Source organism: Caretta caretta, chromosome 20 (genome assembly GCF_965140235.1).
Source record: "Caretta caretta isolate rCarCar2 chromosome 20, rCarCar1.hap1, whole genome shotgun sequence".
In the NCBI taxonomy this organism is placed as follows: Eukaryota; Metazoa; Chordata; order Testudines; family Cheloniidae; genus Caretta; species Caretta caretta.
In genome coordinates this window covers 13,818,166-13,845,456 of record NC_134225.1, presented here as the reverse complement: position 1 = coordinate 13,845,456, position 27,291 = coordinate 13,818,166, and the positions used below count along the sequence as shown (strand labels likewise).

Sequence of the window (27,291 nt, the reverse complement as noted above, 5' to 3'; positions counted from 1 at the left end):
GGGGCGAGCGCGGGTCGAGCGGCGTGTCCTGAGCCGGCTTCCGTCGGGCTCTGAACCGGGCCCGGGAAAAGCAGGGGTTTGTGCCTGGTAACGGCAGGGGGAGGGGCCGGGGCTTCCCGTGGGGGTGACTGGGGCTCCCTGCTCCAGCGCGGCCTTTTTCCCCAGGCCCGGCCGGGGGACGTGTCCCTCTCTGCGGGCCCACGGGGAGGGCGAGCCTGGGGGCCCCTGGCTCTGCCCAGCCCCGGCGAGGGTGAGGGGGGGTGTTGAGTGGGGCCCTGGGGCCACGGTCTCCCCCCGGGCCTGTGTTGGGACGGGGGAGGCGAATGGGACCCCTTGGGGGCACGTGTTCCCTTGTCCGTGGGCGGCGTAGGGAGAGGCGGGGTGCTGAGTGTGGGGCCCTGGGGCAGGGGCTCCCCCGGGCCTGCGGTGGGAGGGGGGCCCCGGGGCAGGGTGGAGGGCGATCGGCTTGAATGGGACCCCCCGACGAGGGGCTGCACGCCCGTCTCTGACCCGGCCCTGCCTTCTCCCCAGGGCCTGCAGCAGGATGTGCTCCCTGGCGCTGTTCCCGCCCCCGCCTGCCCCCGGAGATGTCACCCTGTACGAATTTAACAACGCGCTGGTCTCCGGCCACGTCTATGAGACACTCCCGCTCGCTTTCCAAGACCAGGCAAGTGCTGCCCGACCGAGGGGGCCAGCTGGGGTCTCATAAGAACGGCCACACTGGGTCAGACCAAAGGTCCATCCAGCCCAGTATCCTGTCTATCGACAGTGGCCAGTGCCAGGTGCCCCCAGAGGGAGTGAACTTAACAGGTAATGATCTAGTGATCTCTCTCCTGCCATCCATCTCCACCCTCTGACAAACAGAGGCTAGGGACACCATTCCTTACCCATCCTGGCTAATAGCCATTAATGGACTTAACCTCCATGAATTTATCCAGTTCTCTTTTAGACCCTGTTATAGTCCTAGCCTTCACAACCTCCTCAGGCAAGGAGTTCCACAAGTTGACTGTTTGCTGTGTGAAGAAGAACTTCTGTTTATTTGTTTTAAATCTGCTACCCATTAATTTCATTTGGTGGCCCCTAGTTCTTCTATTATGGGAACAAGTAAATAACTTTTCCTTGTTCACTTTCTCCACACCACTCATGAATTTATAGACCTCTATCATATCCCCCCTTAGTCTCCTCTTTTCCAAGGTGAAAAGTCCTAGCCTCTTTAATCTCCCCTTATATGGGACCCGTTCCAAACCCCTAATCATTTTAGTTGTCCTTTTCTGAACCTTTTCTAAAGCCAGTATATCTTTTTTGAGATGAGGGGACCACATCTGTACACAGTATTCAAGATGTGGGTGTACCATGGATTTATATAAGGGCAATAAGATATTCTCCGTCTTATTCTCTATCCCATTTTAATGATTCCTAACATCCCGTTTGCTTTTTTGACTGCCGCTGCATACTGCGTGGATGTCTTCAGAGAAATATCCACGATGACTCCAAGATCTTTCTCCTGATTAGTTGTAGCTAAATTAGCCCCCGTATGTATGTATAGTTGGGGTTATTTTTTCCAATGTGCATTACTTTACATTTATCCACATTACATTTCATTTGCCATTTTGTTGCCCAATCACTTAGTTTTGTGAGATCTTTTTGGAGTTCTTCACAGTCTGCTTTGGTCTTAACTATCTTGAGCAGTTTAGTATCATCTGCAAACTTTGCCACCTCACTGTTTACCCCTTTCTCCAGGTCATTTATGAATAAATTGAATAGGATTGGTTCGAGGATTGACCCTTGGGGAACACCACTAGTTACCCCTCTCCATTCTGAAAATTTACCCTTTGTTCCCTGTCTTTTAACCAGTTCTCAATCCATGAAAGGATCTTCCCTCTTATCCCATGACAACTTAATTTACGTAAGAGCCTTTGGTGGGGGACCTAGTCAAATGCTTTCTGGAAATCTAAAGACACTATGTCCACTGGATCCCCCTTGACCACATGTTTGTTGACCCTCTCAAAGAACCCTAATAGATTAGTAAGACATGATCTCCCTTTACAGAAACCATGTTGACTTTTGTGCAACAATTTATGTTCTTCTGTGTGTCTGACAATTTTATTCTTTACTATTGTCTCAACTAATTTGCCTGGTACTGACGTTAGACTTATCGGTCTGTAATTGCTAGGATCACCTCTAGAGCCCTTCTTAAATATTGGCATTACTTTAGCTATCTTCCAGTCATTGGGTACAGTAGCTGATTTAAAGGACAGGTTACAAACCATAGTTCCACAATTTCACATTTGAGTTCTTTCAGAACTCTTGGGTGAATGCCATCTGGTCCCGGTGACTTGTTACTGTTAAGTTTCTCAATTAATTCCAAAACCTCCTCTAGTGACACTTCAATCTGTAACAATTCCTCAGATTTGTCACCTACAAAAGACTGCTCAAGTTTGGGAATCTCCCTAACATCCTCAGCCATGAAGACTGAAGCAAAGAATTCATTTAGTTTCTCCACAATGATTTTATCGTCTTTAAGTATCTCGCTTTTCCAGGGGCCCCACTGGTTGTTTAGCAGGCTTCCTGCTTCTGATGTACTTAGAAAAACATTTTATTACCTTTTGAGTTTTTGGCTAGCTGTTCTTCAGACTCCTTTTTGGCTTTTCTTATTACATTTTTACATTTAATTTGGCAGTGTTTATGCTCCTTTCTATTTACCTCACTAGGATTTGACTTCCACTTTTTAAAAGATGCCTTTTTATCTCTCACTGCTTCTTTTACATGGTTGTTAAGCCACGGTGGCTCTTTTTTAGTTCTTTTACTGTGTTATTTAATTTGGGGTATACATTTAAGTTGAGCCTCTATTATGGTGTCTTTGAAAAGTGTCCATGTAGCTTGCAGGGATTTCACTCTGGTCACTGTACCTTTTCATTTCTGTTTAACTAACCTCCTCATTTTTGCATAGTTTCCCTTTCTGAAATTAAATGCCACAGTGTTGGGCTGTTGAGGTGTTCTGCCCACCACAAGAATGTTAAATGTTGTTATATTATGGTCACTATTTCCAAGCGGTGCTGTTATAGTTACCTCTTGGACCAGATCCTGCGCTTCACTCAGGACTAGATCGAGAGTTGCCTCTCCCCTTGTGGGTTCCTGTACCAGCTGCTCTGAGAAGCAGTTGTTTAAAGTATTGAGAAATTTTATCTCTGCATTTCATCCTGAGGTGACATGTACCCAGTCAATATGGGGATAATTGAAATCCCCCACTATTACTGAGTTTTTTATTTTGATAGCCTCTCTAATCTCCCTTAGCATTTCATCATTGCTATCACTGTCCTGGTCAGGTGGAATTACTATCCATAGAGATTCTATGGAACATGTGGATTCATTTAAGATTTTTATTTCATTTGATTCTACATTTTCTTTCACATACAGTGCCACCTCACCTCCCCTCCCCCCCCACGACCTGTTCTGTCCTTCCGATATATTTTGTACCCCGGAATATTTTGTCTCCTCCTCTTCCAGGGCTGGCCTCCAGCACAGGTTTCACCAGCTGCTTCTTGGAGACTCTGTCCCTCCTGGATGGGCCTGCTCTCCCCAGTGGCAGGTGAACCAGAAGGAGACCAGTGGACTGAACCCATCTGCTGCTCCAGACCAATGGACGGCCTGGCCTCTTTCACCAGGAGAGCTTGTCGCTGTTTTCTGGTGGAGCAGGACTATAACCCAGCAGAGCTTTGCAGCTCCATGCACAAGCTGGGGTTTAAGTAGATTGGAACAGCAGGGAGCACTCGCCACACCAGCCAAGAAGAAGGGGAGCAGCCTGGGGGAGCGCTGCTTATTCAAGCCATGGAGGGACGGGGCTTGCCCCTCTGGTCGTAGCAGAGGGGCATCTGTGCTTTCTCCCAGGTCCCCCCTACTTTAACCCCTGAGCATGAGGCATTGTTGTCCCTGAAGGATTTTTGATGCATGGAAGAGGGAGCTGCCAATCTTAAACCCTCAGAACTGTATTGTGTCACTATTTCCTTGTCTTGCCACATCCATCTTTTTGTGTCCACCTTTGTTGCTTTCCTTGTACTTGGATTTTAAGCTTTGGGGGCAGGGACTGTCTCTTTGTTCTGTGTTCACAAATTGTCTAGCAGAGTGGGTCCTTGTCCCTCAGTGCAGGTCCTCAACCTGTTTTCTTGATACTTGAAGGTGAGGGAGACTTTGGCTTCTGGCACTTTCCATCTAGCACCAAATTCACAAAAAAAAAAACAAACCCAAAAAAACTTCAAAACCTTTTTTTAATTAATCAACATTTTGACAATTTGTAGCAGCCGCTGTGCCTCCTGGCCCAGTTTCTTTCTGTTTCCTTTCCTATGTGACCTCCTTTTCAGGAATATAGTCAGTTGCCTCCCAATTGCTTATTTCCCCACCTGTAGCTATAATTATGGTGCTGCTTAGCTGGCAATGGAAGCTGGTTTCTGATGCATGAGTTGTGATCAGTTAGCGCTTACATTGTTAATATGTTCTTCTAGCATATTGCTTACATCAAGTTGAGAATATATCCTTCAGCTCAAGTTGCTCATTACTTAGAGGATAAGCCCCATCTTTTTGTTCTGTTTTTGTATGAACGCAGTGGGGTCTTGATTAATAACTGGGGTTCCAATACAAATAAGATTCAACCTCTTTCCTCCTTCCTCACGTGTAGGTGCTGCTTTTTCAAAACGTGAATTTAGAATGTCTGGCAGGTGCCAGTCCTGGAGACTGACTCCTTTGTTTACGCACAGAACAGATACAGTCAGGCACAACATGGCAAGCATTCCCTCTATGCTGCCCCTGCCAATGTGCCTCAGCCCTGATCTGAACCAGCCTCTTATTTCTATTTCCAATCAGCCTTTGGCGTCTTTGCTGAGGTTGCCCACAAGAGGGGTCACTTGGCTGGTGGGTTTTGTGATCATAAATATTTACTCTTTTGCATAATGGCCACAATGTGCTAAATGCCTTGCAGACCTGTGAGAAGGCATATTCCCTGGAGCTTACAGACCCTTGACCTGCACTGACATCTGCCAGCTTGTTACATGCAAGTTGCCCAATGATTGGAGAGTGGTAGTAGCTTTCAGCTGCTCTTTGGAAATGGTGGCTTGGAAGTGATTGGTTCTGTGTCCTGTTCCCAAACCCCTCAGCCATTGGTCCTCAGATCAAGCCATTTCACTAGAGTCTGTTTGATTGACTGTGTTTTTTGTGCTTGCAGTTGGCTGATCTGCCTGTCCTAACCATCCCCAAGGAAACCCTGAAAGCTCACAGCCGGCTGGAGCATAGCACAAAACCCGCCTTCATCCACCACCAGGAGACCCTCTGGAAGAGATGTCTCAATGCATGGTGAGCAAGTGTGTGCATGCTCTGAACAGAAAGCAAGGAGGCAGCTGTTACTTACGAAGATTGCAAGCTTTTTGGGGCAGGAACCATCTCTTTAAATATTTGTACAGTGCTTAGCACAATGAGTCCCTGATCTTTGAGTGGGTCGCCGTAGGCACTGCCGTAACACAGATGATAATAATTAATAATCTGCGGTTGGGATGTTGGAGGCTGAGAGGTGACTGTTCCTCAGATAACCCTGATTGTGCTGGCTGGCATTCGGAATTAAAATGGTGTCTCATTTCAGTTCCCTATGCTGGCCTTCTATAGCTCTGCTGGCCTGACCAAGCCCATGCTGAAATTCTCCTTTCAGCTCTCGTTTGCAATCAGTGGAAGAAAAGCCTGGACTGTCCTAAGGGCAGGTACAGTGCTGCTTGAGATGGGAAGGGGTTCTTAACCCTAGACTCTTCTGCAATTTCCAAGGGTGGGTGCTTGACACTTGGAAACTGGGAAATGAGGTTGGTCATTTTTTTTTTTTTGTCCTGAGGTTAACAGGCAGCTCTGCAGCTGGAAAGCAGGTCATAAGCAAGTCCGGTAGCAGGTTTGCCTGGTATAAACTGACAGTTTCCAACAGCTGGGAGGCAAAGGGGTTGGGGGTATTGGATATTGGACCAGGTTGGTGGGAGAGAACCAGCAGTTGGTGGCTTTTGTTGAGGGAGGAGTTGCAGTAAGGTGAAGCAGAGCGAACAAGGTGGGGTCGCAGGGAGATTGCGAGCAGCTCTGAAAACAACTTGAGGCCCTGTTTAGAGTCTGGCTCCTGGATACTGTGTCCAGTTCTTCATGCCAGAACGTCTTGCTTACCTACTCACGTGGCTACGGAGAGGGTACCTCAGTAGGGATGGACTGTTTATATAAGGTATGTTACTGTAGTATCTGCGTGCCTCACACCGTTTTTAAGGGATTTATCTCTCTCTCTACTCCCCCGAGTGAGGCAGGGTAGTGCTGTTATCCCCATTGCACAGATGGAGAATAGAGGCACAGAGAGACTAAGTGATTTGCCCACAGCCACGTGAGAAGTATGTGGTGGTGTAGCAGGGAATTGAACCTGAATCTCCCACGTCCCATGCTAGTGACCTGCATTGCTGGGGGAAGAGCTACTCCCCACCCCTGCTGTCTAGCTTAAAACTGTAGCCTTGTGATATGTAGGAGACTCACAGAGTTTTCTGTCCACAGGCGCGATGTGGGAATGTGTGGGGTGCTTAACGAGATAGCAAATGCGGAGGAGGCAGGTGAGTCTGACTGTGGGTTAAGAGAGCAGCCCTGGCTACATGTTGTGAAGGAACTAGGTAGCTGTCTCCTAAATCTTTTCATGCCTTGATCACTCCAGTCCCTTTAGTCCCTGTCACCTGGGACTCTGCTGCTTCCCCCCCCCCCTCATGCTTTGGACCCCTTTCTGTGTCCCGTCCCTCCCCACCTCCCTGTGGCTCCTCTCTCGGTTACGTGAGTTAGTGAGGAAAGGGTTGTAGTGCTGAGCAGGTCAGCTGGAGTTTGCGGGGATCGGGCTGACTTCTTCTGAAACAGCTGAAGCTTAATATGAGATTAAAGCTGCCACTCCGTCCTTTCCTCTCCGTCAGTGCCTAGAGTCACCGTAGGACATAGAGGGAGCTGCTGCTGCCACCGCAACAAAAGCTTAAAGCAAAACCTATCTGCTTATTTCACAGAGGGGAAATAAAACCCAACCAGTATCATCCACTGCACGGAACCTGAAATAACAACCCAACCCATAATGAGAGAGCAGCGGGAGACTGTGGTACAGACCCGTCCTGTCTGTTGCTGTCTCGGGGGGGTGGGGGGGGTGCTGCTGGATCATGCTAGCTCAGTGCTGCTCCCAGGGACACTAGGCTAATGATGTCTGGTTACTGTTGTGTTTAAAATCACATTTGCAGTTATATGCTGAGCCTATAAACTACAGGTGGCATGTTGCTTTCAAATGCACATCCACAGCCATAGAACACCATAGTGTTTCCCACTCTGAAGGATCCCAAATAAGCTCTGTGTAGGAATTGCTCCCCTGCCATTCCCTGGAATAGCTGAGTAAATAACCTAGAGATTGCCTTGCTGGTTAGTTCAATGGTGGTCCTAGTTCTGTATCTTGTTCCCAACAGAGGCCAAGACCAGATGCTTCAGAGAGAGGTGCAAGAAATCCTCTATGGTATACCTTGCCCCTCAGGGAAAGTTTCTTCCTGACTCCTACTAGAAGTTGGCTTAATCCCTGAAGTAGGAGGGTTTAGATCTCTGTCAAAACACCTGGGCTTTGGTAGTGCTGTTTTCAGTCCTTACTCTTGTAACTCTGGTGGTTATTTGTAGAAACCTCTAATCCGTCTTTGAATCTTGCCAGCTGTCAGCCTCAGTGGCATATTGTGGCAGAGTGTTCCACAAGCTGTCCGCACTCACAAGTACCATCTCCTTTCTGATTGTCACTTTTACATTTGCCGTCTTTCAGTTTTGTTAAATCAATAAATCACTTTCCGTGCACCTCACTCTCCACAATTCCCATCTGATTTCAGCGGACTCACAGCACTTCACTGGGTTTTCCCACACTGTCCGTTGCGAAAGTTTGGCCTGTGCCCCCTCATTGCTGGTTGCTGCCTTTCACCCCGAGGTGTATGCATTTCCATGGCACTTTGGGATCCTTTGGGCAAGACCAGAGCTACAGAAATAGATGGGATTATTTATTAAATCCAGTAATGGTCCATGAGATTCAGACAATACACATGACAGTCCTTAAGTTTCCAGGTTAACTCTAGTCTGTGCATCCTTCTTCACTTCTGTCTTGGAAAATCACAATTCCAGAAGGATTGACGACCCTCTTCTCTTTTCCTTCCCATTCTTATATCCCTCTCTTTCCTTCTAGATCTCCAGTGGATGAAAACAGGATCACGCTGGACTTTGGCTCTGTGCCACTGGGTCTCCTCTCTCCACGGCTCCCTGTTTCCCCATTTGTCAGTGAGTGCTGTGAAGAATGAATCTGTCCCTAACTATTACTGGGGCCTGGTCTGCGCTAGGAAATTACCTTGGTATAACTATGTTGCTCATGGGGTGTGAAAAATCCGCACCCCTGAGCAACGCAGTTAAACTGACCTAACCGTCGGTGTAGACCCTGTCAGCCTAGCTAACTCCTCTTGGGAAGGTGGAGCACCTGTGCAGACAGGAGAACCCGTCCCGTTGGTGTAGGTAGGGTATTCACGGGAGCAGCTGCGCTGCTGCAGCGTTTAAATGTAGGCAAGTCTTGAGTGTCGTGGAAATGCTGGCAGATGTGGCACATCTTGTGATGTTAGCTGCTTGTGCACTACAAGGGGGTGGAGGGTCTGTATGTTTCCCTGACTCTGAAGCTCAGGCTCTAACACGGTGTAACATTGGACCAGCTGGGCAGGAATATAAATGTTGTTCATCCTATTGTATTGCAATTAAATTAGTGGCCTCATGTCCATTTGTGGACTGAGTCCATCCCGTTGCCTTCCAGCAACATGAGAGGTACAATACAGGCATCAAGGAAGCTGGTCTCCTTGCCCAATTAAACATAATGCTTTGAACTTGCAGCGCTTTTCACTCAGGTGGGTTGGTATCATTATAGATGGGGAAACTGAAGCAGAGAGAGGGCAAGTAGCTTGTGCCTATGAAGCTTTGTGAGTCAGTGGGAATAAGAATGCAGGTTGCCTGATTCTCAGCCCAGTCCACTAGGCCACAGCTGCCTGCAGGATCCCCTCGACACACAGAAAACTCAGGAGTCCCCAGTCTCTGAATTCATTGCAAGGGGACAGTGATCATAACTGATCAAAGACCAATGGATGCAGACATCCTGTCACTCAGAGGGTGGCAAATACCTCAGGCAGAATCAGTCTGGTAACTGGCATTTTGGCCTAAGGTGTGTGTATTTACAAAGGGTGTCATGTCCAAGTTCACATGTCCAAATTCAGCACCGAGTACAAATGTGGGGCCACCTCAGAGTAATTGAGCAGGATCTGCAAGTTGAGAAGCAGAGTGATTCAGTGAACAGAGTACTGGACTGGGACTTGGCGAGCAGGGTTCTGTTCCTGGCTCTCACTGACCTGCTTGGCCAAGTCACCGATCCACCCCATGCCTCTGTTCCCCCACCCCTTTGTCTATTTAGATTGCAAGTTATTTAGAGTAGGGATTGTGTATCTCCATAATAGAACCCCAAATTCAGCTGACTACTGTAATAAAATAATTAATAGTAAGTTGCCATTTTTAAAACTCAAGCCGGTTAAAATCTTCTCATTGATAGTGGCTGGGATTTCCAAAGGGACCTAAGGGAGTTAGGCACTCAACCTTGTTGCAAATCAGTGGATGCCCCTCTGCAAATCCAAGCCATAATGTATTGCTCTAATGCTGGCTTGCCTGGGCACTCCAAGTCTGCCTACACTGCACTCAATAAGTGTGAGTGCAGCAAATGTAGTGTGGCTAGCTAGTTCAAAACTAGCTTGAGTAACAATAGCAGTGAAGCTGCAGCGGCAGGGATGATTGCAGGAGCTAGCCCCATGTACTGCTGCTGTTACTCATATGTCTATGTGCTGCAGTCATATCTCCCAATTGCAGTGTAGACACGGTCTCTGAATGTTCTTTCTGTCTGGGGAAGGAGAACAACCGGGTACTGAAAAGCAAGGGTTAAATATGGCAGAATATTCCAGAGGAACTGTTGAGGGTGTATATAAGGTGGGTGAGACGTGAAAACCACTTAACTGAGAACTGTAACTCCCATCAACTTCTTGTGGCTCCGATACCCACTCCGCAGGCAGCTGCTGTCTTCTCTGTGCGGTTTGCCAGATCTGCCACTGATGTGTTAATTCTTTTTTCATCTATCCTTAAGCTATGCAGTGAAGACATGATTGCAGAGTTCTCCCAGGCGGTGGACTGGTAAGTTCTGCACGTTGAGGCTCTGCAACGTGTGTGTACCTAGCTGGGCTTTTATAAGGGTGCCCATCGTGGTGGGGACTAAGTGCCTGCAGTTTACAGAGAGGAGAAATAGGGCAGTGGTGAGGGTGCAGTGATGAGTGGTTTTGCCTGAGACTCGGGAGACCTAAGTTCAACTTCCTGCTTTGCTTTGGGCAGGTCACTTTGTCTGCCTCAGTTCTCCATCTGTACAATGGGGTTAATGGCACTGCGTGAAAGATGGTGAGCTGCTTGGGTACTACAGCAATGAGGACCTTAGATGTTCACCTAACTCATAGCCATGCTTTTAATCCATGGATCTCCAAGTGCTTTGTGCAGGAGATCAGGATCATTAGCCCACTTTACAGATGGAAAAATCAAGGAGGAAATTATTTGCCCAAGGTCACTCAGTAGTGGCGGGACTAGAACCCAGGTCTCCTGAGTCCTAGCTCAGTGTTCTGGCCACTGAGCCACAATGCCTGTGTAGAGTTACTCTCTCTCTGTTTCAATTTGATCCTACTTCTGCACCAAACAGGAGTCTTGGTTGCTGTGCACCCCAGGAAATGTTAAATCTAGCCTCCTGCCACCTGTGTGGTGTTATCCCTGTGGTATGTGTGAGGCCCAGAAGGGGAGTGATGTGCCCAAGGACACGCAGTCGGTGGCACAGTTCCAGCCTCTCTCCCTTAAACTAACAAATAGTTTCTGGGAACTGGAGGGATTTGATAATTGGAGAGAGTCCAGCAGAGGGCAGCGAAAATGATCAGGGGGCTGGGGCACATGACTTATGAGGAGAGGCTGAGGGAACTGGGCTTATTTAGTCTGCAGAAGAGAAGAGTGAGGGGGGATTTGATAGCAGCCTTCAACTACCTAAAGGGGGGGTTCCAAAGAGAATGGAGTTCGGCTGTTCTCAGTGGTGGCAGATGACAGAACAAGGAGTAATGGTCTCAAGTGGCAGTGGGGGAGGTCTAGGTTGGATATGAGGAAACACTATTTCACTAGGAGGGTGGTGAAGCACTGGAATGGGTTACCTAGGGAGGTGGTGCAACCTCCATCCTTAGAGCTTTTCAAGGCCTGGCTTGACAAAGCCGTGGCTGGGATGATTTAGTCATGGTTGGCCCTGCTTTGAGCAGGGGGTTGGACTAGATGGCCTCCTGAGGTCTCTTCCAACTCTAATCTTCTGTGATAGCAGAGGGCCAGGCAGGACCACAGACTCTGAAAAGTGCCTAAGTTAGACAGACCCTGTAGTCCTGTGTTTATTCCCAAGGGCTTCTGGATCCACCTTACTCCCTTTACAAGTCAGAGAGCGAACTATCTAAATGTCAATGCTGCACGCTTCACCTGGGCTCTTGGTATTGTCCTGGGTTCTCTCTGCTACCACTGGCACGAGAAAGTGGGACTTGGCTCCAGCCCGCCCTCCTGTGGCTGTGTCACCCCTTGCAGGACTAAGGGGAATCAACAGTCGTGTGTCCATGAAGCCAGTAGATCAGACTTGCAGCCTGTGGGAGTCTCTCTTCAGGCCTGTTCAGTTTGTGCATAGTCCAGTCGTACACATTGGGCACTGCTGGAGATGGAATATAGGCCTCTATGTTCCAGCACTCAGATTCAGAAAGGCATTCTCCAGGATATTGCTGTATCTGACATGGCGCTCTTTGTCCTGTCATCTCTCAAGCTCTGTGTATGCTGTCGGTGGTACTTATCTGGCCCCCACTCAGTAGTATCTGAGAATCTCAATCTTAGACAAACTGAATTCTCAAAGGTTACTCCTCTTGGGAAGGATGAAAGTTTGAGGAGACCTTGCTGGGGTTTGAACCTGTCTTTGAACCTGATGCTTTGCCTTTTCTAAGCCATCCCTTACTGTCTTTACTATCGGGCAATCCTGCTTTGCATCTCAGACTGTCAGACCCTTGGGGCTGTGTAACACAATATGATCCCTTCTCTCTTGCTCATTGTTTTTCCAGGGCTGGCTGCTCCATCCGGGCTTTTGCCTGGCACCCTCATTCCAGCAAGTTTGCAGTGGCCCTTTTGGACGACTCCATCCGAGTTTACAACACAAACAGGTGAGGAGTGTCAGGTTGCCCGTACTGCCGCTGGCAGAGTAAAGACGCACTGAGGCTGCAAAGCTTGTGTGATGGCGAAGGCTCATGCAGTGAGGTACAGACACCTCCGTTGCTGCTACAAAGACCTCTATGGATCCCTGTTCTTGGGGTCTGGGAGCCTGAGCCACAAGCTACTGGAAACAGCACTCCTCAGAGGCCGCCTAAGCAGTGCTTTGCTGGCCAAGTTTGGGAAAGGGAGGTGCAGCCCCAGTTGTCTCCAGTCCTTCCTTCCTGCCATACCTTGCAGGGACAGGAATCTGGAGCTGTGACTGAGTCTGCCTTTGTCAGATATCTCTTGGCAGGGTCATGCCCACAGGACCATGAGGCAAGGCTCTGAGCCTTCCTGCTGCAGGAGTCCCCGTGCATAAAATCTGCAGCTCCGCGCAGCGTCCAGACGGGCTGTTGTCTGCTCCTGAACCCTTAATTCAGGGTTCTAAGCTGACTCCCATGCTCTTGCTAGTGCATACGAAGACTGAGGTTGTTGTGGGTCCCGTGGAAGCTGCAAACTGATGTCCTCAGCGAGAGGGGAGTGTGCGCCCTGTGTTTTGGACCTCTGTAGCAGCACAGTTGTTAGACCTTTCTCTGGTTCAGCAGGTCAGGTTCCTAGAATTACACTGGCAGTGCGAGGCCCTTCTGCACTGAAGCCTGTTAAGACCTTGGTGGTTGCAGCCAGTGTCTTTGTTCTGAGCATGAGGCTAAGGAGATTCCCTAGGAAGTTCCCTTCTTCCTTCTCAAGTGCCTTCAGGCCTCCAGGCTCCTTACACAGCCTCGAGAGCCCTTATGCCCTGCCCTGACGCTAAGGGAGAGAAGGTGGTGCCGTGGGGTAGTTCCTCAGCACCAAGACAGTGAAGGCAGTTCCAGTGAAGGCAACACTTCAGCTCTAGGTCTCTTGGCACCAAATGCCACCATTCCAAATGCTTCTCCAGTATGTCCCAAAGACTCTGCATCCTCTCCTCCCTCTCCTCTCCTCTGTAACCCACCTCTGATCCCTGAGCTAGCCACTCCTTCCATCACACACTCGTCTTCAGCTCTTGGCAGGTTTTTTGTGTTCCCAGAATTTCTCACTCTGTAGCAGAAGTTCTTATCAGACGTTTAGTAAAATCTCCAGATCCTGCTGCTAGCCTACTTCCAGTTTTCTCTCCGTTTCCCCCCTCTGTTGATGCAGGCCATCCCATCGAAGGAAAACAGCACTTGCTGTGCATAGTGGGGAAAGGTGGAATGACACTGCAGCTGAGTGACGTCCGCTGTCAGTAAGGCCTGGCCCTTGAGGGTTATTTATAGTAGCCAGATAAGTGTCAGATAAGTGGCTGAGCAGAACACCCCCCAGCTTGGGGTTCAGACCAGTCCTGTTACTGAGGATGTCCCATGGGGGTCCTTCTCCCAGCTCCTCATACAAACCTTTCCTGTGAGCACCTGTGGAAGGGGCATGTTGGGGCCCAGCACTGACCCCATGTTTCCTGGAGAGCAGGTATGCTCCCGCAGTCTCTTGAGGCCAGCATAGCTCCTCTGGCATGGAGGCCTCCTCTAGACCAAGGGCCAGAATCGTTAATAGCGCATCTATCGCCTCGCCAAGCTAAGCAGCAGCTGTCAGTAAGGGCTGATCCATTCGTCTTCAGGTTAACACTTAAGAAATCCATATTCACGTCACTAGGTGGCTGGGCTAAGCAATATTGCTCTCATCTCATGTGCTGCCTGGAGTTTGTCCCTCTTCCCATGTGATGGCTCAGCAGGCAGAGCAGGTTCAGACTGTCTCCCACTGGCCTGCGAGAGGCTTAGTTAGGGGAGGTCTCTCGCTTTTTTCCCTTGGGCATCCATTGAATTTCGTCTCTCCTGCAGGTCTCCCCACTCTCCAAGTGGGTCCCAGCTAGCAAGTAAAGGCATCCTTAAAAGAAGACTCTCCCAGCTCATTCTGAAGTGCTGCCGGCTTTCCCCTCCACAGGCTGCATCCCCTGGCTGGACTTTCTTGCCAGCATGTGCCAAATCACATCCATTAACTGCTGGGACTAGGCTGCAGGCTGCACCGGGCACGCTGCTTAAACAAACTAGGTGCGCTGCCATCTCCGTCCTCTTGAGCCTCTGAATGTTGCAGCTCTGCCACCCTGGGTGGTGATCTCGTCAGGTTCCCCCAGGCTTAGCAGTGTCAGGGCCTGGTCATTACTTCAGGGGACTCCACCAAAGAAAATCCAACATCTTGCTGGAAGTGGGATTGGCGATTCAGTACAGCTGCACTGCGCTCAGTCAGTAGTGACCTGGCGTGGTGCTAGGGGGCGCTGTCTTTCAGAGTAGGTATAAAACCGCTCCTGGATGATCTGTGAATTGGCCGCAAGTAGTTAGAACTTTTCCCAAGAATCAGTGTGTTCTGGTCAAATCCCCCTGGTATTCTCCACCTCCTGCACTGAGCTGGTGTGCAGTGCTATGACACAGCTGCTGTGTCTCCCCCACCCCAGGGGGGGCCATGTTTCAGTGGTATGTGTGCGGGCTCTGGGATCATTTCTTTCTCTTTGGTTATACCCATTACCGCAATACCTGAGTGCCTCATAATCTACAACACGTTTACCTTCAGAACTCCTGTGAGGCAGAGCAATGCTATTACACCTATTGACGGAGGCACAGAGACCAAGTGTCTTGCCCAAGATCCCACAGGAAGCCTGTGTCAGAACAGGGAATCAAACCTATGTCTCTAGAGTCCAGTCTGATGCCCTAACCCCTAGGCAATCCTTCCTCTCCATTTAGGACAAAAGGTGCCATAGAAATAGAAGATTGTGTTAGGTCTCATAGAACTATGCTGTATGCACATCTCGGGCATCCACCCAGGCAGAGTATCTGGAGCTGATGACTGGGCAGAGGCAGATACCAGAGGCGCCGGTTACCTTGCTGCTGCTGTGAATGCTGCCTTTGTCTCCCATGTCACACCCCCTCTCCTCTCTTGCAGCGCGACGGTCCCCATCCTGAAACACCGCTTGCAGAGGAATGTGGCCTCGATGGCGTGGAAGCCACTGTGTGCATCCATCCTCGCTGTGGCATGCCAGAGCTGTGTCTTGGTTTGGCACTTGGATCCTACTTCCCTTTCCACCAGGTAACCAGCCACCTGGAGACATGGTCGTGCCCCTGTGGTCTCTTCCCATGTTGCTGGCATCTCTCTGCTGGCAAGGAGGCTGCCTCTAAAGCCAGGGCCAGAATCCTATGTGTCTAGTGTGGTTATAGCACACCCATTACTTGGGCAAGCAGAACAGCATGTGTCATTAAAAGCCCAGTTCAGTGGCATTTGGATCAACACCACCTACCCATCAACAAGCCACCTGACACAGACAGATGTGGCTACATGTCCCCTGGAAATAAGCAGCTGCTGCCAGCCTTCCTGGAACATGTCATAGCAGTTTGGCCCCTACTAGCAAGGTCTCTCTCCTCTCCTTCAGGCCTTCCTCTGGCTGCGCCCAGGTTCTTGCCTTCACCGGTCACAGTCCCGTCACCAGCCTGGCATGGGCCCCCAGTGGAGAGATGCTGCTCTCGGCCTCGCCTGTTGATACTGCCATGCTTGTGAGTAAGGCGGGCCCTCCTACGTTTCTCTCCGCCTGTGTCCTCCTGTAGTGTGGGGAGTGGCTGGGGTGTCTCTACCACTCAGTGCTGGACGGAACAGCAAGACCTGCTGAACTCTCAACCACATGCCCTAGTAGATGCGTGTGACTGTTTCAAAGGGTTTCCACTAGTAACTGTGTGTCTAGTTGGTCATCCCTAAGGTTTGAACCTGCGACGTCTGGGTCTAAAAGCATGGGTTTCTACTGCCTGACCTACCAATCCAACTCCGCTAACTAAGAGGCAGTAGTGGGCTCACATCTCTACGGCCCGGGCACTAGAGGGGGACAAGGATCTATATAGATACTAATGTAGGTCACGTTAGCATTATTCCCTAGACCAGTGGTGCTCAAGGTAGCCTCATACTGCTGGTGTGCTGCAGAGGACTGGAAGGAACCTCCTGGGTCCTCAAGTCCAATCTCCTGCCATCACAGGCAACCCCTTGCCAGAGGTCTGTTGAAAGCCTGCTGGCGACATTGCTGCCTTTCTAGTTTCCAGCTGCCAAACTCCAGTAAGACAGCTAAAAATACATTAAATTGGGTCCTGATCTTACTCTTCCATGTAGTTGCCACAAGGATGCTGTGTGATGGAGAACGGGAGGGGAGGGGGCCTCTGCAGTCACGCCTGGCCCAGAGGTGCCCGGGAGACCATCTCCGTATTAAGATGAGGGCCGGGCTTTGAGAATCTGAGCTCCCCCACTCTAGACTGGCCTCCGTCTATAAAGACCCTGAGATCGAGTCCAAGATGGCACAGATGGTGATAGTGTCACTGCAGGCCTGGGTTCGATTCCGCCCAGCTCAGTTTTGCAGCAGTCGGCCACCTCTATTCAGAAGCCGCGCACTGCAGCAGCAGGGAGCTGCAGGTCGGGAATGAGCTCTGTCACCAAGTTTTCTGGGGCCCGGGTCAGGAATGAGGGGCACTGACCGTGCAGCTGCAAGGCGTGGGGGGCAGGGAACCTGACGGGACTAGCAGGACGGTGGGTCAGGGTTAAGGGCCATTGGCAGCACTTTGTGTGGGAGGCGCTTAGGACTGGAATAGCAAAGGGGCCACGGGTAAGGATTGAGGTGTGTTGAGCAAAGAGTGCGCCTGGCTCAAGCTAGCTCTGTCTGTGAGCGATATCTCGACTCCCTGATAGAATTTTAGGGCCAAAACCTCCTGGCCTTGGGGCAGCCTGTCTGCTGCTGTGAAGAAGCCCCAGGTTCAATTTCTAGATTCTGCGGTTTCTTCCTGGCCAGCAGGACCTGGGTGGTTTGGAGGCAGAATGCTTGAGTTTAGGCATGGGGCAAGCTGTGTGCCTATGGGCTTGTGACTGAAGGCAACTAAAGGTCATTCTTGATGCTCAAATTCACTGTGTGTGATTCACAACTTCCAGAGGTTGTAGAGAGCTGCAGAGTGGGAACTGGTCTCTGACATGACCAAAGGGACTAAAATTGCTCTGACCGGGGGGAAACCAATCCCTACTTGATGTGCTGCAAGGCTGAGGCCTCTACTGATGCTGTGATGGCTTAATATTGAAAACCGTGGCCGGTGTCTGTCATCCTCTTCCTGGTATAGCAAGAGCCTGCCTGGAAGATAGCTGAACCAGCGAGCAGAGGGGCACAGAACCTTTCCAACTCCCAGCTGTGTATGGGTTGGAGGGAGACAGATTTGTTTTTCCAGTATGTTACCCTCATCATCTCTTCCCCCCTCCCCCCACACTTCTCTCCCTCTCTAGGTGTGGGACGTGTCCACGGAAAACTGTGTCCCGCTACAGTGGTTTGGAGGGGGTGGAGTCACTTACCTTGCTTGGTCACCCGATGGCAGCAAGGTGCTAGCAACCACACCCTCAGCAGTGTTCAGGTGAGGATGAGGACTGCTGGGACCCATGGGAGCATGGTCTAGTGGTTAGAGCATGGGACTGGGAGCCAGGACTCTTGGGGGTCTCTTCTCACCTTTGGACTGGGGCAAGTCACCTCCTTTCTCTGCATGTCTGCATCTTGATCTGTAAAATGGAGAGGATGTTATGGACCCATCTCAGAGGGGGTTGTCAGACTTCATCTGTAAAGTGCCTTGAGATGTGGGGGTGAAAGATAACAGAGAAGTTCTTCACTCTTCTGCTGCAGGCAGGTGATATCTGGGTGACAGCATCTCTGAGCCCTCCATCACTGCAGGTTTTCTGCCTTCGGAGTCCCATGGCTTTGCTGTGTCAGTCTGTGCCTCCCCTCCTCCCCAGCCAGTAACGTCTTCCCCTTGCCTAGCACCTGCCATCATCCAAGGAGCTCCAAAATGTTCTGCAAACTTTAGCAAAGTCTCTCACTCCTCAAGGAAGCAGCTGCTCTGTGGCTTAGTCAGTCAGAGGCAGAACCCAGGAGCTGACATGCCCCAATTGTCTGTGAAGACCATGTTGTCTGCCTGTTGATGGCAGTTGTTTGGTTCCTCTCAGAGAAGCAGAACTGGATTAAACCTTGTCTCTCGATGGTCTTGGGTCTAACACAAGAATTGAAATGGAGATGCTGGAAGTACAATGAGTCTGTGCTCTCATTCACCTCATCCTATGGTCTCTTCCAGGGTGTGGGAAGCTCAAATGTGGACGTGCGAGAGGTGGCCCACCATCAAGGGGCACTGCCAGGTATGTGGGGTGGAGGGTTGTTCCTGATTCCGCGCTAGTGAAGGGGAGAGCACTGAGCAGATTGTTTTTGTGAAGGTTAACGGACAAACAGCTGAACAGTGAGATCCTTCCCCCATCACTGCCCTGCTACGTACCAGGTACACAGGAGCAGATGCAGTGAGTCGCCCTGCCTTGACCATCGCCCTCTTGCGGGGTGAGACTAGCTCTCTGCTTTGTTCTCCAGATTGGCTGGGCCCTTCCTGATGCAAAACTGGGAATTTGATCCAAATTGGGTTAGTGGGTTTTTGTTTTGTTTTGTGCAGACTCCCATCCTGTAGGATAAGCACAGATAAGACCCACCAACCTCCAGCCCCCTGCAACAGGCAACCCCTTGCCAGAGGTCTGTGGAGAACCTGCTGGGGACATGGCTACCTCTCCTTGTTTCCAGCTGTCAAGCTCCATTAAGTCAGCTAAAAATGCCTTCACAGAAAAAACCTTGAGCTGGATCACTGCGGCGTAAGGCCAGTGCTTCATCCCCAGCACCACAGACTTAAACTTCTGTCACGTGATGGAGTCTTCCCTTGTTCCTGTGTTGGGGTGGAGAGACTTTTCCTTACCTGAGGGTGAAACGAAGTCCTCGATCTGTGCTCATAAATACTCCAATTCTGATCCAAAGGGGATATCAGCCCTGGCTGAATTCCACTCTACCTATCTAAACTCCCCCTGCAGTGCGAGTTGGCTGCTGGATTCTCCTTCCCTCCCTATCCTAAACTGTTGTGTTACAGCAGTGCTGTGCAGCAGCTGCTGAGTTAGATACAGAGGTGGCTGCGTTTCCGTGGTGGGCAAATGATGCCATATGGGTTGAGCCCTTAAAAGCTGAGTTAGCCACATGACTTCCAGGAACGTTAAGGGGAAGCTGTGTGGCTAGCTCCCTCGTCAACTCTGAGGATAAAAGGTACCATGTTGCAAGTTGTTCTCATGGTCTGGTTTTAAACGCGTCCCTTTCCTTCCCACAGACAGGGTGCTGGAGCCCTGACGGCAGCCGATTGCTCTTTACGGTCCTGGGGGAGTCGGTCATTTACTCCTTGTCCTTCTCAGAGTACAGTGGTGAGTACGTTAAACTTTCCAAGAGGAGATAGCCGATTCCACCAGATTGTTGTCTGATTCCCGTAGCCACACTGGCCTCCCGGACGCTTTCCAGCCAGAGCTTTGCCTTCCTCCTATGTGATCTTGTTAATTTCCTCCTGGTCTGGTGAGCACACCCTGGGTGCTGACTATGAAACACCCCAACCAAAGCCAGTGTTCGGACTCATCTTTCATTCTGTTTCCTCTCCCCCTCCTTAATCCAGCCCATTGTGCCATAACATCCTGTAGTGCTACGTATCCTAGGCACACTCTAGTGGTGGGGCAGAGCTCTTCATGAATCTCACAATGCTTGTAGTTCTGAGTTACTGGTCATTAGCCCACTGGGGGGAGATTTTCAGAGGTACAAAGGGCAGTTAACTGTCCAACTGTTATGGACTTTCAGTGGGAATTGGGCACCTAATTCCTCTCTGAAACGGTGAAAATCTCCCCTTTGTAGTCTAAACCACAATGCAGCTGCTTCTGGGGTGGGGCAAGGATTCTTTTCAACAGTGCACAGCAACATAGACAGTGGTTTAGGCCAGGAAACGGAGAAGAATCCTGCATCCAATCCAAAGTGCAGGGGCAATTTAGGGAGGCAGAACGGAACGATCCATCGTGGAATTTGGTCAGGACATGGGGGGCCAACACAGCAGCAACAAACTGATTCACGTTGCTCAGCACACGACTCGGCAACTTTAGCTACTAGCTGTGTGGCAGAATTCACCTGTCTTGGTCTCTTCTATTCCAGGCGAGATGCAAGGGCAAGTCGGAGGGTCAAAAACGGCGTCTATTGTGGCAGACCTGTCCGAGACCACCTTCGAGACGCCATATGGGGAGGAGAGGTGAAGACAGGGTAGCTGGCCCCGCTACAGGGCTGCGGTGGGAAGACCGAGTGAGGGGACGGTGCTGCAGATTCAGATCCTGAATGGAAGATGCAGGCGCTGATGCCTTAACATAGCCCCTGTGCTTGTTACTCAGATTTGTGTGTGGGGTGTACAGGGGCATCGCTCAGTGCTTACATGACATTTCTCTCCCACTTTCTTTTGTGGGTGATTTCAGTGGCAGATCGATATCATTGCCCAGAGCCTGGTGTAAAACTGGCAGGCCCTTTTCTCTCTTCCCAGATGTTTATCTCTGTACCCATCAGGGCCTGCAGCAAGCCTAGGTGATTGCAATTCTGGGTAATTCCTGAGGTGGGAGAACTAGGTATAGGGTGGTTGCATGTAGCAAACAAACTAAGCTGAGCTCAGCTGACTTGTGTCACATGTGACTTCATCCGAAGGGGTCCCAAGCCAAGGCTAAGGGTGGAAGACATGTGTGTCCCAGTTATGCTACTCTATCTCCATAGGATAGAAATTCTGTGATGCAAAAGGCAGCTTGGAACAGAGCTTGCTTGCTTGCTAAGGAAACTGTGTGTGTGGGGTGTGGGCTTCTTCCAAGCCCATCTAGCGAGCGAGGCGGCAGGCAGCGTTCCTGGCAGCTGAGCCTAGCTCACACTGATGCTGCTCTCAGCAAGAGGAGCTCTAATGCCCGGTGTGTTGGTTTCAGGATCGGAGGGGAAGTGCACTCCATGGTCTGGGACCCCAGGGGCGAGAGGCTTGCGGCTCTCATCAGAGGTAAAACCTTAAGCCCTTCAACCCCCTCACTCTCAAATGGGATTTTCCTAAGCGATCTTGGCTTGTGTAGCTTGGTTCCCCCACCCAGCGTGAGGTTAAACAGTGAGTGGGAGCTAGATAATGCAGAAGGGGAAGGGAGGTGCAGCTAGCTCCAGCTGAGAGCAGTGGATAATCTCCTCTCGCTCCGGAACCGACCCTCGCCTGAATAGCCTCTTCCCCATCTGCATTAAACAGCTACTCCTGCCCCACAAATCCCCAGGCAAGGAATAGGGTGGGCTCCACCCTGCCACTGGGTCTCAGCCTTCACCTGCATGAGCCTCCTCCTTCAGATGAGCCTGTAAACTCTCTGGAGCAAGGACCTGTGTGTTCAGATGGGGCCCTGGTTCTGATCTGGTATAACAATAACCAGAGGGGTAACAGGGGAATGCTCTGTTGCTGCCATTAGACCTACCATCTAGAGGCCATTCCCAACCCACTGAACCATCCAGTCCCCTGATCTCATGCAGAGAAGTCCTGTGTGCTGTGTAGGAAGCCCAGCTGAAGAGAAGAGGGGTAGCTGCAAAACCAGGGCCAGTCAGGATGCATGGTACAGTGGCAAGCCATGACTGGCACCCTGTGCTGTGTCACACCCCCCCACCCCCAACCCCCAGCTTACTACAGTGGCCCATGAGTGAGAGCAGGTGTGTCCTGCGTGGATCTAAGCATATAAAATTGCATGCTTGAGAGACTTAAGACAATCCTCTAATCTGCATTTTATAGCAGCAGGCGGGAGGCTGCTGGGATTCTCTTCAAAGCCTGGTTGTAAATGAGCCACCTTTGTTATTCAGAGAGCAGGAACCCAATGGGATATGGCTGTAGTAACCCCCTCAGAGAGCTAGTGCGTCTCCAAAGGCAGCCGGCTGTCAGCAATGTGGACAAACTGGTGTCATTCCTGCCTAGGGCAAAAGGCTGGCCTGGCAGGGGAGTTTCCCCGCACCTTGGCCTGAAGGCACTTTCCATCTGTTCGAATGCCCCTTTGTACCACTTGAGCAGTGTCAAGTGGCCTTAGCCATGAGAATCAGCCGCCTTCTGTATTAAAAATGCTTCTTTCCTCTGTTGCCCTGTGAAAGACCCCACAAGTGACGGGGAAATGGGCTTCTCCAGCGTGCTGTGCAAAGCACACAGTAAAGCCACTGATAAACTAGGAGGAACGCTTATTTCCCCCCCCTCCCACCCCCAAATCTTTCAGTTGTAGGCATCTTAGGGGGTGGGATTTTTCAAAAGTGGAGCAAAAGGATGGTTAGAGCTCCAGCCTGGGACTGAGGGAAACCAGGTTCAATTCCCTGTTCCGCAGACTCCCTTGGGGAAGTCACCTAGCATGTCATGGTTCCCCCTCTGTACAGTGGGGATAACATCTTGTGGCGTGGATAAATAGGTAAAGACTATCTGAGCACCCCCACAATGAGGGCCAAATAGGTACTGTAGATGCTCCCCCTTACCATAGCATCTTTGCACCCCATAATCTTTACTGTATTTACTCTCACAACACTCCTGTGAGGAAGGGCGTGGCTATTATCCCCATTTTATGGGCAGGGAAATGAGGCACAGAGACCAAGTGACTTGGCCAAGGTCATCCAGGAAGCTTGTGGCAGAATAGGGCTTGAACCCGGGTCTCCCAAGTCCTAGGCTAGAACCACTCTTGGATTTCACTGTTTCAGTACCTAACACAGAGTACGAGACCCACTGGCTTTTGATCACCTAAGTGCTGTTGAAAACCCCGCCCTAGGCATTGCTTGTCCCAGTCGCTGGTCAATGACGTTCTGATGGAAGTGAGGCTTTCTGGCTCTGATCCAATGTAGAGAAAGGGGATCTGATTAGCGTCCGGGCCACAGCGATCACTTCGGATAATGGTACAGGTGAAGTGAAGTTCATTAATAAAGAATCACCCCAGATTCCTGCTGGGACCTGCGGACAAATAGCGATTTACCGAGGCCTCAAACCAGCTTCCGGGCACCACTTGTGTCTGAAAAATAGCTAATGTCCTGTTCACTTGCTTTTTTCCTCTTTGCAGGGAATCCTGAAACCCCTGAAAGCAGGACAATCGTTGCTGTGTTTCGTACCCGCAACAGCCCCGTGTTCGAACTCCTGCCATGGTGCGTACTGGTGGCTTAAGGAGTAGCCCTCAACGCCATAAGATTAAAGGCAGCAGAAGGACTGTTTTGAGCAGTTAGTCTGACCTGCAGAACACAGGCCTAAGAGAATTTCACCCAGTAACTCTTGCGTCAAGCCCAGAGCTTCTGTTGGAGTGAGGTCATGTCCTTTAGAAAGATGCATCCAAGCTTGGCGTGATACTGGAGAGGGTGCTGGGTTCTTGGTGCCATTCCCTCTGAATCGGCACTAAGTTAACACCCAGAGGTGGTGCTAGGGTGGACTGTGTCACCACAGGGTGCTGTCTTTCAAGTGAGTCATGAAACGGGGATCCTGACTGGCTAGTCCTTAAACATCCATGGTGCTGGGGTGAGAGTCAGGGAGTGGGCTCTGGTGTCCTGGTCAAATTCAAGCTTGTGTAATTCCATTCTGCCTTGTGGTGCTGAGCACCCTCTGTTGGCACTAATCACTGAGGACACGGTGCAGGATCAAGCCCTAAATTTCCCCTAATTGGATGTTGTATTCTGTGGTTCCTGCCCTAGATGCTCAAGGAAATGTTAGTATGTGGTGTTGTGCCCCAGAAGTGGCTGCATCTCAGTTGGAGCTATCCCTGCCATCCTGGTCCTTTTTCCTGCTGGCAGGGTGGCGTCCACTGAGTTCCTGTTTTAAAATCCAAACAAAAAACCCTCCTTGCAAGACAGGGAATAAGAGACACCCATAAGAGTAACAACCCCAACTCCACAACACCAATCCATACAGCCCATTAAGGCCCCAGAGCACCGTGACACATCTGTGCAGGTATGGGTCTTTCAGACAAGACTATCAAATCCCCAGATCCTGTCCGTGCCGCATCAATGTTAAAGATCCCGTAGTACTGCACAAGGGTCGGGGGTAAGGGGATTTGCCCCAGGCCCTAAAGCCCAAATGTCCCTTCTCCCTCTCTGTTTGCTCTCCACCCCAGAGGCGGCTGCACCTTGCTGGTGTGGTATTAATAGTTTGTAATAGTCTGACGGCAGTATAACTGCCTCCCTCAGTGTGAAGGGGTGGGCAAGGGATCCCAGGTCCTGTTGCTCACAGCCCAACACTGGAGGAATGTGAGAGTGAGTGAGATCAATTGGTCATGCAGTCACTGTGTCCCCTTTCTCTTCCCTAGTGGCTTCCTGCAGGGTGAGCCAGGGGCTCAGCCGCAGCTGATCGCTTTCCATCCCTGCTTTAAGAAAGGGGCCCTCTTGACTGTGGTGAGTGCAGCCTTGTTTTTTGGGATCTCCTTGGGGGGTCCCAGCTGAGATACTCTGAAGCTGGAGGCTTTCTAAACACAATCCTCCTCCCCCCCCCGCCACCCACCCTCACAGTCCCTCCACAACAGAGGAGCAGGAAACCACAGGGCTTCAGCAGAGGGGACAGCTCTGTGGCTGCTGGGAATGGGGCTTGAGGGTGCCGTTACCCTAACCCTAGATCTGTTAGCATTGAAATGGGGAGGGGTGGGGGGAGTCATTACCAGACCCCATGAGGGCCTCAGGGGCCTTGAGATCTGCTGGCACTGAGAATGGGAGGTGCTGTTATCCTGACACAGCCCCATATGCTTGGTGTCCCTAGGCCTCGAACTGCCAGAAGCTGGGACTGGACGACAGGGGATGTATCCATCAAATCACCCTGTTCTGTTCGTTCCCTCGGAAGCGCCTGGCACTGGCCGCTGTTGGAAGACAGGACACTGGGCTAGATGGACCTTTGGTCTGACCCAGTATGGCTGTTCTTAACTCGGGTTCTGTTGGCATTGGGACATGGGTCTAATTTCCAGCAGAACAGAGATCTAATTGGCTGGGATTTGGGGTGTGTTGCGCAGGTCCTGTGCTCATGTTTCTCTCTCTCCCCCCCCCCACCAGTGCTGGTCTACAGGGAGGATCAGCCACATCCCGTTTTTCTTTGTGAGCGCCCAGTTCCCCTGCTTGAGACCCAGCCACAGTCCTGTTGTGGCCCTGAGCAGCAGCAGTGCCAGTGTGCGGGAGCAGCCCTTGTTTTCGGAGCTGTGAAGAGCGGAGCAGGGGACCCTTGGGCCGGGCTCCATTTCAACCCTGCTGGGCCTTTCCTTATCATGCTAATTGTGCTGTTTAAGGAGTTTCCTTTTGCCCTGCTGCTGGGTAACCACAGTGCTCACTCCTTGTAATGGTTACTCCTCCCCAGCCTCACTGGGAAGAGAGAGCTGGTCCCAGCACATCCACTGGGGTCAGCTGGGGTGGCAGCATATGCTGGACACTGATGGATTTTATAATTTGTCAAGAGAGCCCCGAGTCTGGAAGGGGAGCAGTTTTGTTTGCTGTATAAACTTGATTGAAGGAGTCAGCACAGAGCATGAGGCCCCACTTTTTAAAGCGCTCGGTGCTGTCCGGATTAAAGATCACACTTTCATTCTGGCTTCCGTTCTCTTGTACTTCCCAATGTGACCTGAATGGCACTTGCTTTGCAACCACAGCAGCTCAAGGCTGCACTTTCGGCTCCCAGCCTCCAAACGGCTGCCTGTAAAAGGCTAAGTGGTATTTGCGCTGGGGTGGCTCAGAGCCCTGGAGCTATTTAACCCAGGGAGCTGCTCCTGGCAGGTTCTGAAAGAACTAGCACTTCCATGTGCCTTTCATCTACAGCCACCTGGCCTCATTTCTGCACTTGGTCACAAATGGGGCAAGTGTTTACAGCTTATGTCTGTTCTGCTGTGTGGGCGCCGGCGTGCGGTGACACCTGGGAAAGGGGCGGGCCTGCTTGGAGCTAGGGGGCCTGTTCCTATTAGGCACTGCTGGAGGGCTTTAAAAACAAGTGACACCTCTGTGCCAGGTCAGTATTATCACTATTGGGCTAAACCAAGCATACAGTGTGGATCTCCAGCCCCCTCTACTGTCTGAATTACATAGTGGTGTCAGTCACAGTCTGAGCACACTTGGGTCTTTCTGTACAGCCACTGAAAGCTCCTAGTTTGGGATCTAAAAGATCCTGGGTTAAATCCCTCATACTGACAACTCTCCCATAGGTGTCATGTTACATACAGGTTGGCAAGTGTGAGCCTGGAATGGGGGAGTGACTCTGCGCAGTCAGAGGTGGGAGTGGAACCTAAGAGTCCTGCCCGTGTGACATTGCTTCCTTTCTGTATGTTGGATTTGGGTGCCCTGTTCCTGTTAATGGGAACCAGGTGTCCAAATCTGCTAGGCAGCTCTGAAAAATCTCAGTCCATCTTCCATAAAAGTAACAAAGCTGTTCCCATGAGAGAGAATTCTCAGCCCCCAAGCCAGAGTCTCGCATGTCCAGGGCTAGTTCATAAGGGGTGACAGGGAGAGGTGGTGTGTAGGGATAATTCTGAAATTAAAAGAATTAAAGTTTGGTTAAAAAAATGACCTATTTGCTTTATAGTTTGTGGCTAGCAGGGAGAAGGCCGCAATCAACAAGTAGAAGAAGGCTGTGAGAATAATTAGTATTGTAGTGTGGGAAGGATGTATGGTTCCGAAAGTAACTAATGAAGAGCTGCAGTAACAAGACAAAGAAAAACTGTCTTAAAAGAAACCAGTACAAACCTTCCCACAGGTCTGCTGGTAAGCAAGGAGGGGAGAGGAGATAAGGGAAGACCTTGGAGGGAGGAAAGTACCAAGGATAAACGGCTTCAAACTTGGTTTTTGCTAAAGTTAGCTTGGTTTTAGCCAGTTAGCTGAAGGGTCTTTATCAGACCCTACCTGATCATACTGAAGCACGCCAGCGTGAGATGGTTTTCCCTAGGACTGGCCTATTTGTAAGTATACCGATCACATGCTTATGAATACTTCATTACTGTATTGGGTGTAGGGTCTGCTTAGGCATGTTTAGAGCCATTGTATAAAATACCATTTGGCCTTTGGAATTAATAAAGGAATTTATGGTTGAA

At 50.5% G+C, this 27,291-nt stretch overlaps 1 protein-coding gene across 8 annotated transcripts; it reads left to right on the top strand.

Moving 5' to 3' along the window:
- On the top strand, positions 1–27,291 carry AAAS (aladin WD repeat nucleoporin). Of its 8 annotated transcripts, none has more exons than XM_048831821.2 (18): positions 1–76; positions 532–667; positions 5,216–5,343; positions 6,553–6,608; positions 8,234–8,325; positions 10,208–10,254; positions 12,228–12,326; positions 14,202–14,411; positions 15,298–15,441; positions 15,782–15,902; positions 17,653–17,777; positions 18,486–18,546; positions 19,542–19,632; positions 20,399–20,492; positions 21,199–21,266; positions 23,317–23,398; positions 24,547–24,631; positions 25,277–27,291. In XM_048831821.2, the coding sequence occupies exons 2-18, from the start codon at positions 545–547 to the stop codon at positions 25,421–25,423; spliced, it is 1,773 nt and encodes a 590-aa protein (XP_048687778.1). In that variant the 5' UTR covers positions 1–76; positions 532–544; the 3' UTR covers positions 25,424–27,291. The 8 variants fall into 8 exon arrangements, with proteins under 8 accessions (XP_048687778.1, XP_048687777.1, XP_048687776.1 ...); XM_048831820.2 differs by having other exon boundaries at positions 12–87; XM_048831819.2 differs by lacking the exon at positions 1–76 and adding an exon at positions 106–250.

Bases quoted from the DNA above. Each gene is read 5' to 3' on its own strand.
- AAAS (XM_048831821.2), top strand. From the start codon at position 545: ATGTGCTCCCTGGCGCTGTTCCCGCCCCCGCCTGCCCCCGGAGATGTC. The intron at 14,412-15,297 runs GTGCGCTGCCAT...CCTCTCTTGCAG, and splicing joins ACGCTGCTTAAACAAACTAG to CGCGACGGTCCCCATCCTGA. The intron at 21,267-23,316 runs GTAAAACCTTAA...TCCTCTTTGCAG, and splicing joins GCTTGCGGCTCTCATCAGAG to GGAATCCTGAAACCCCTGAA.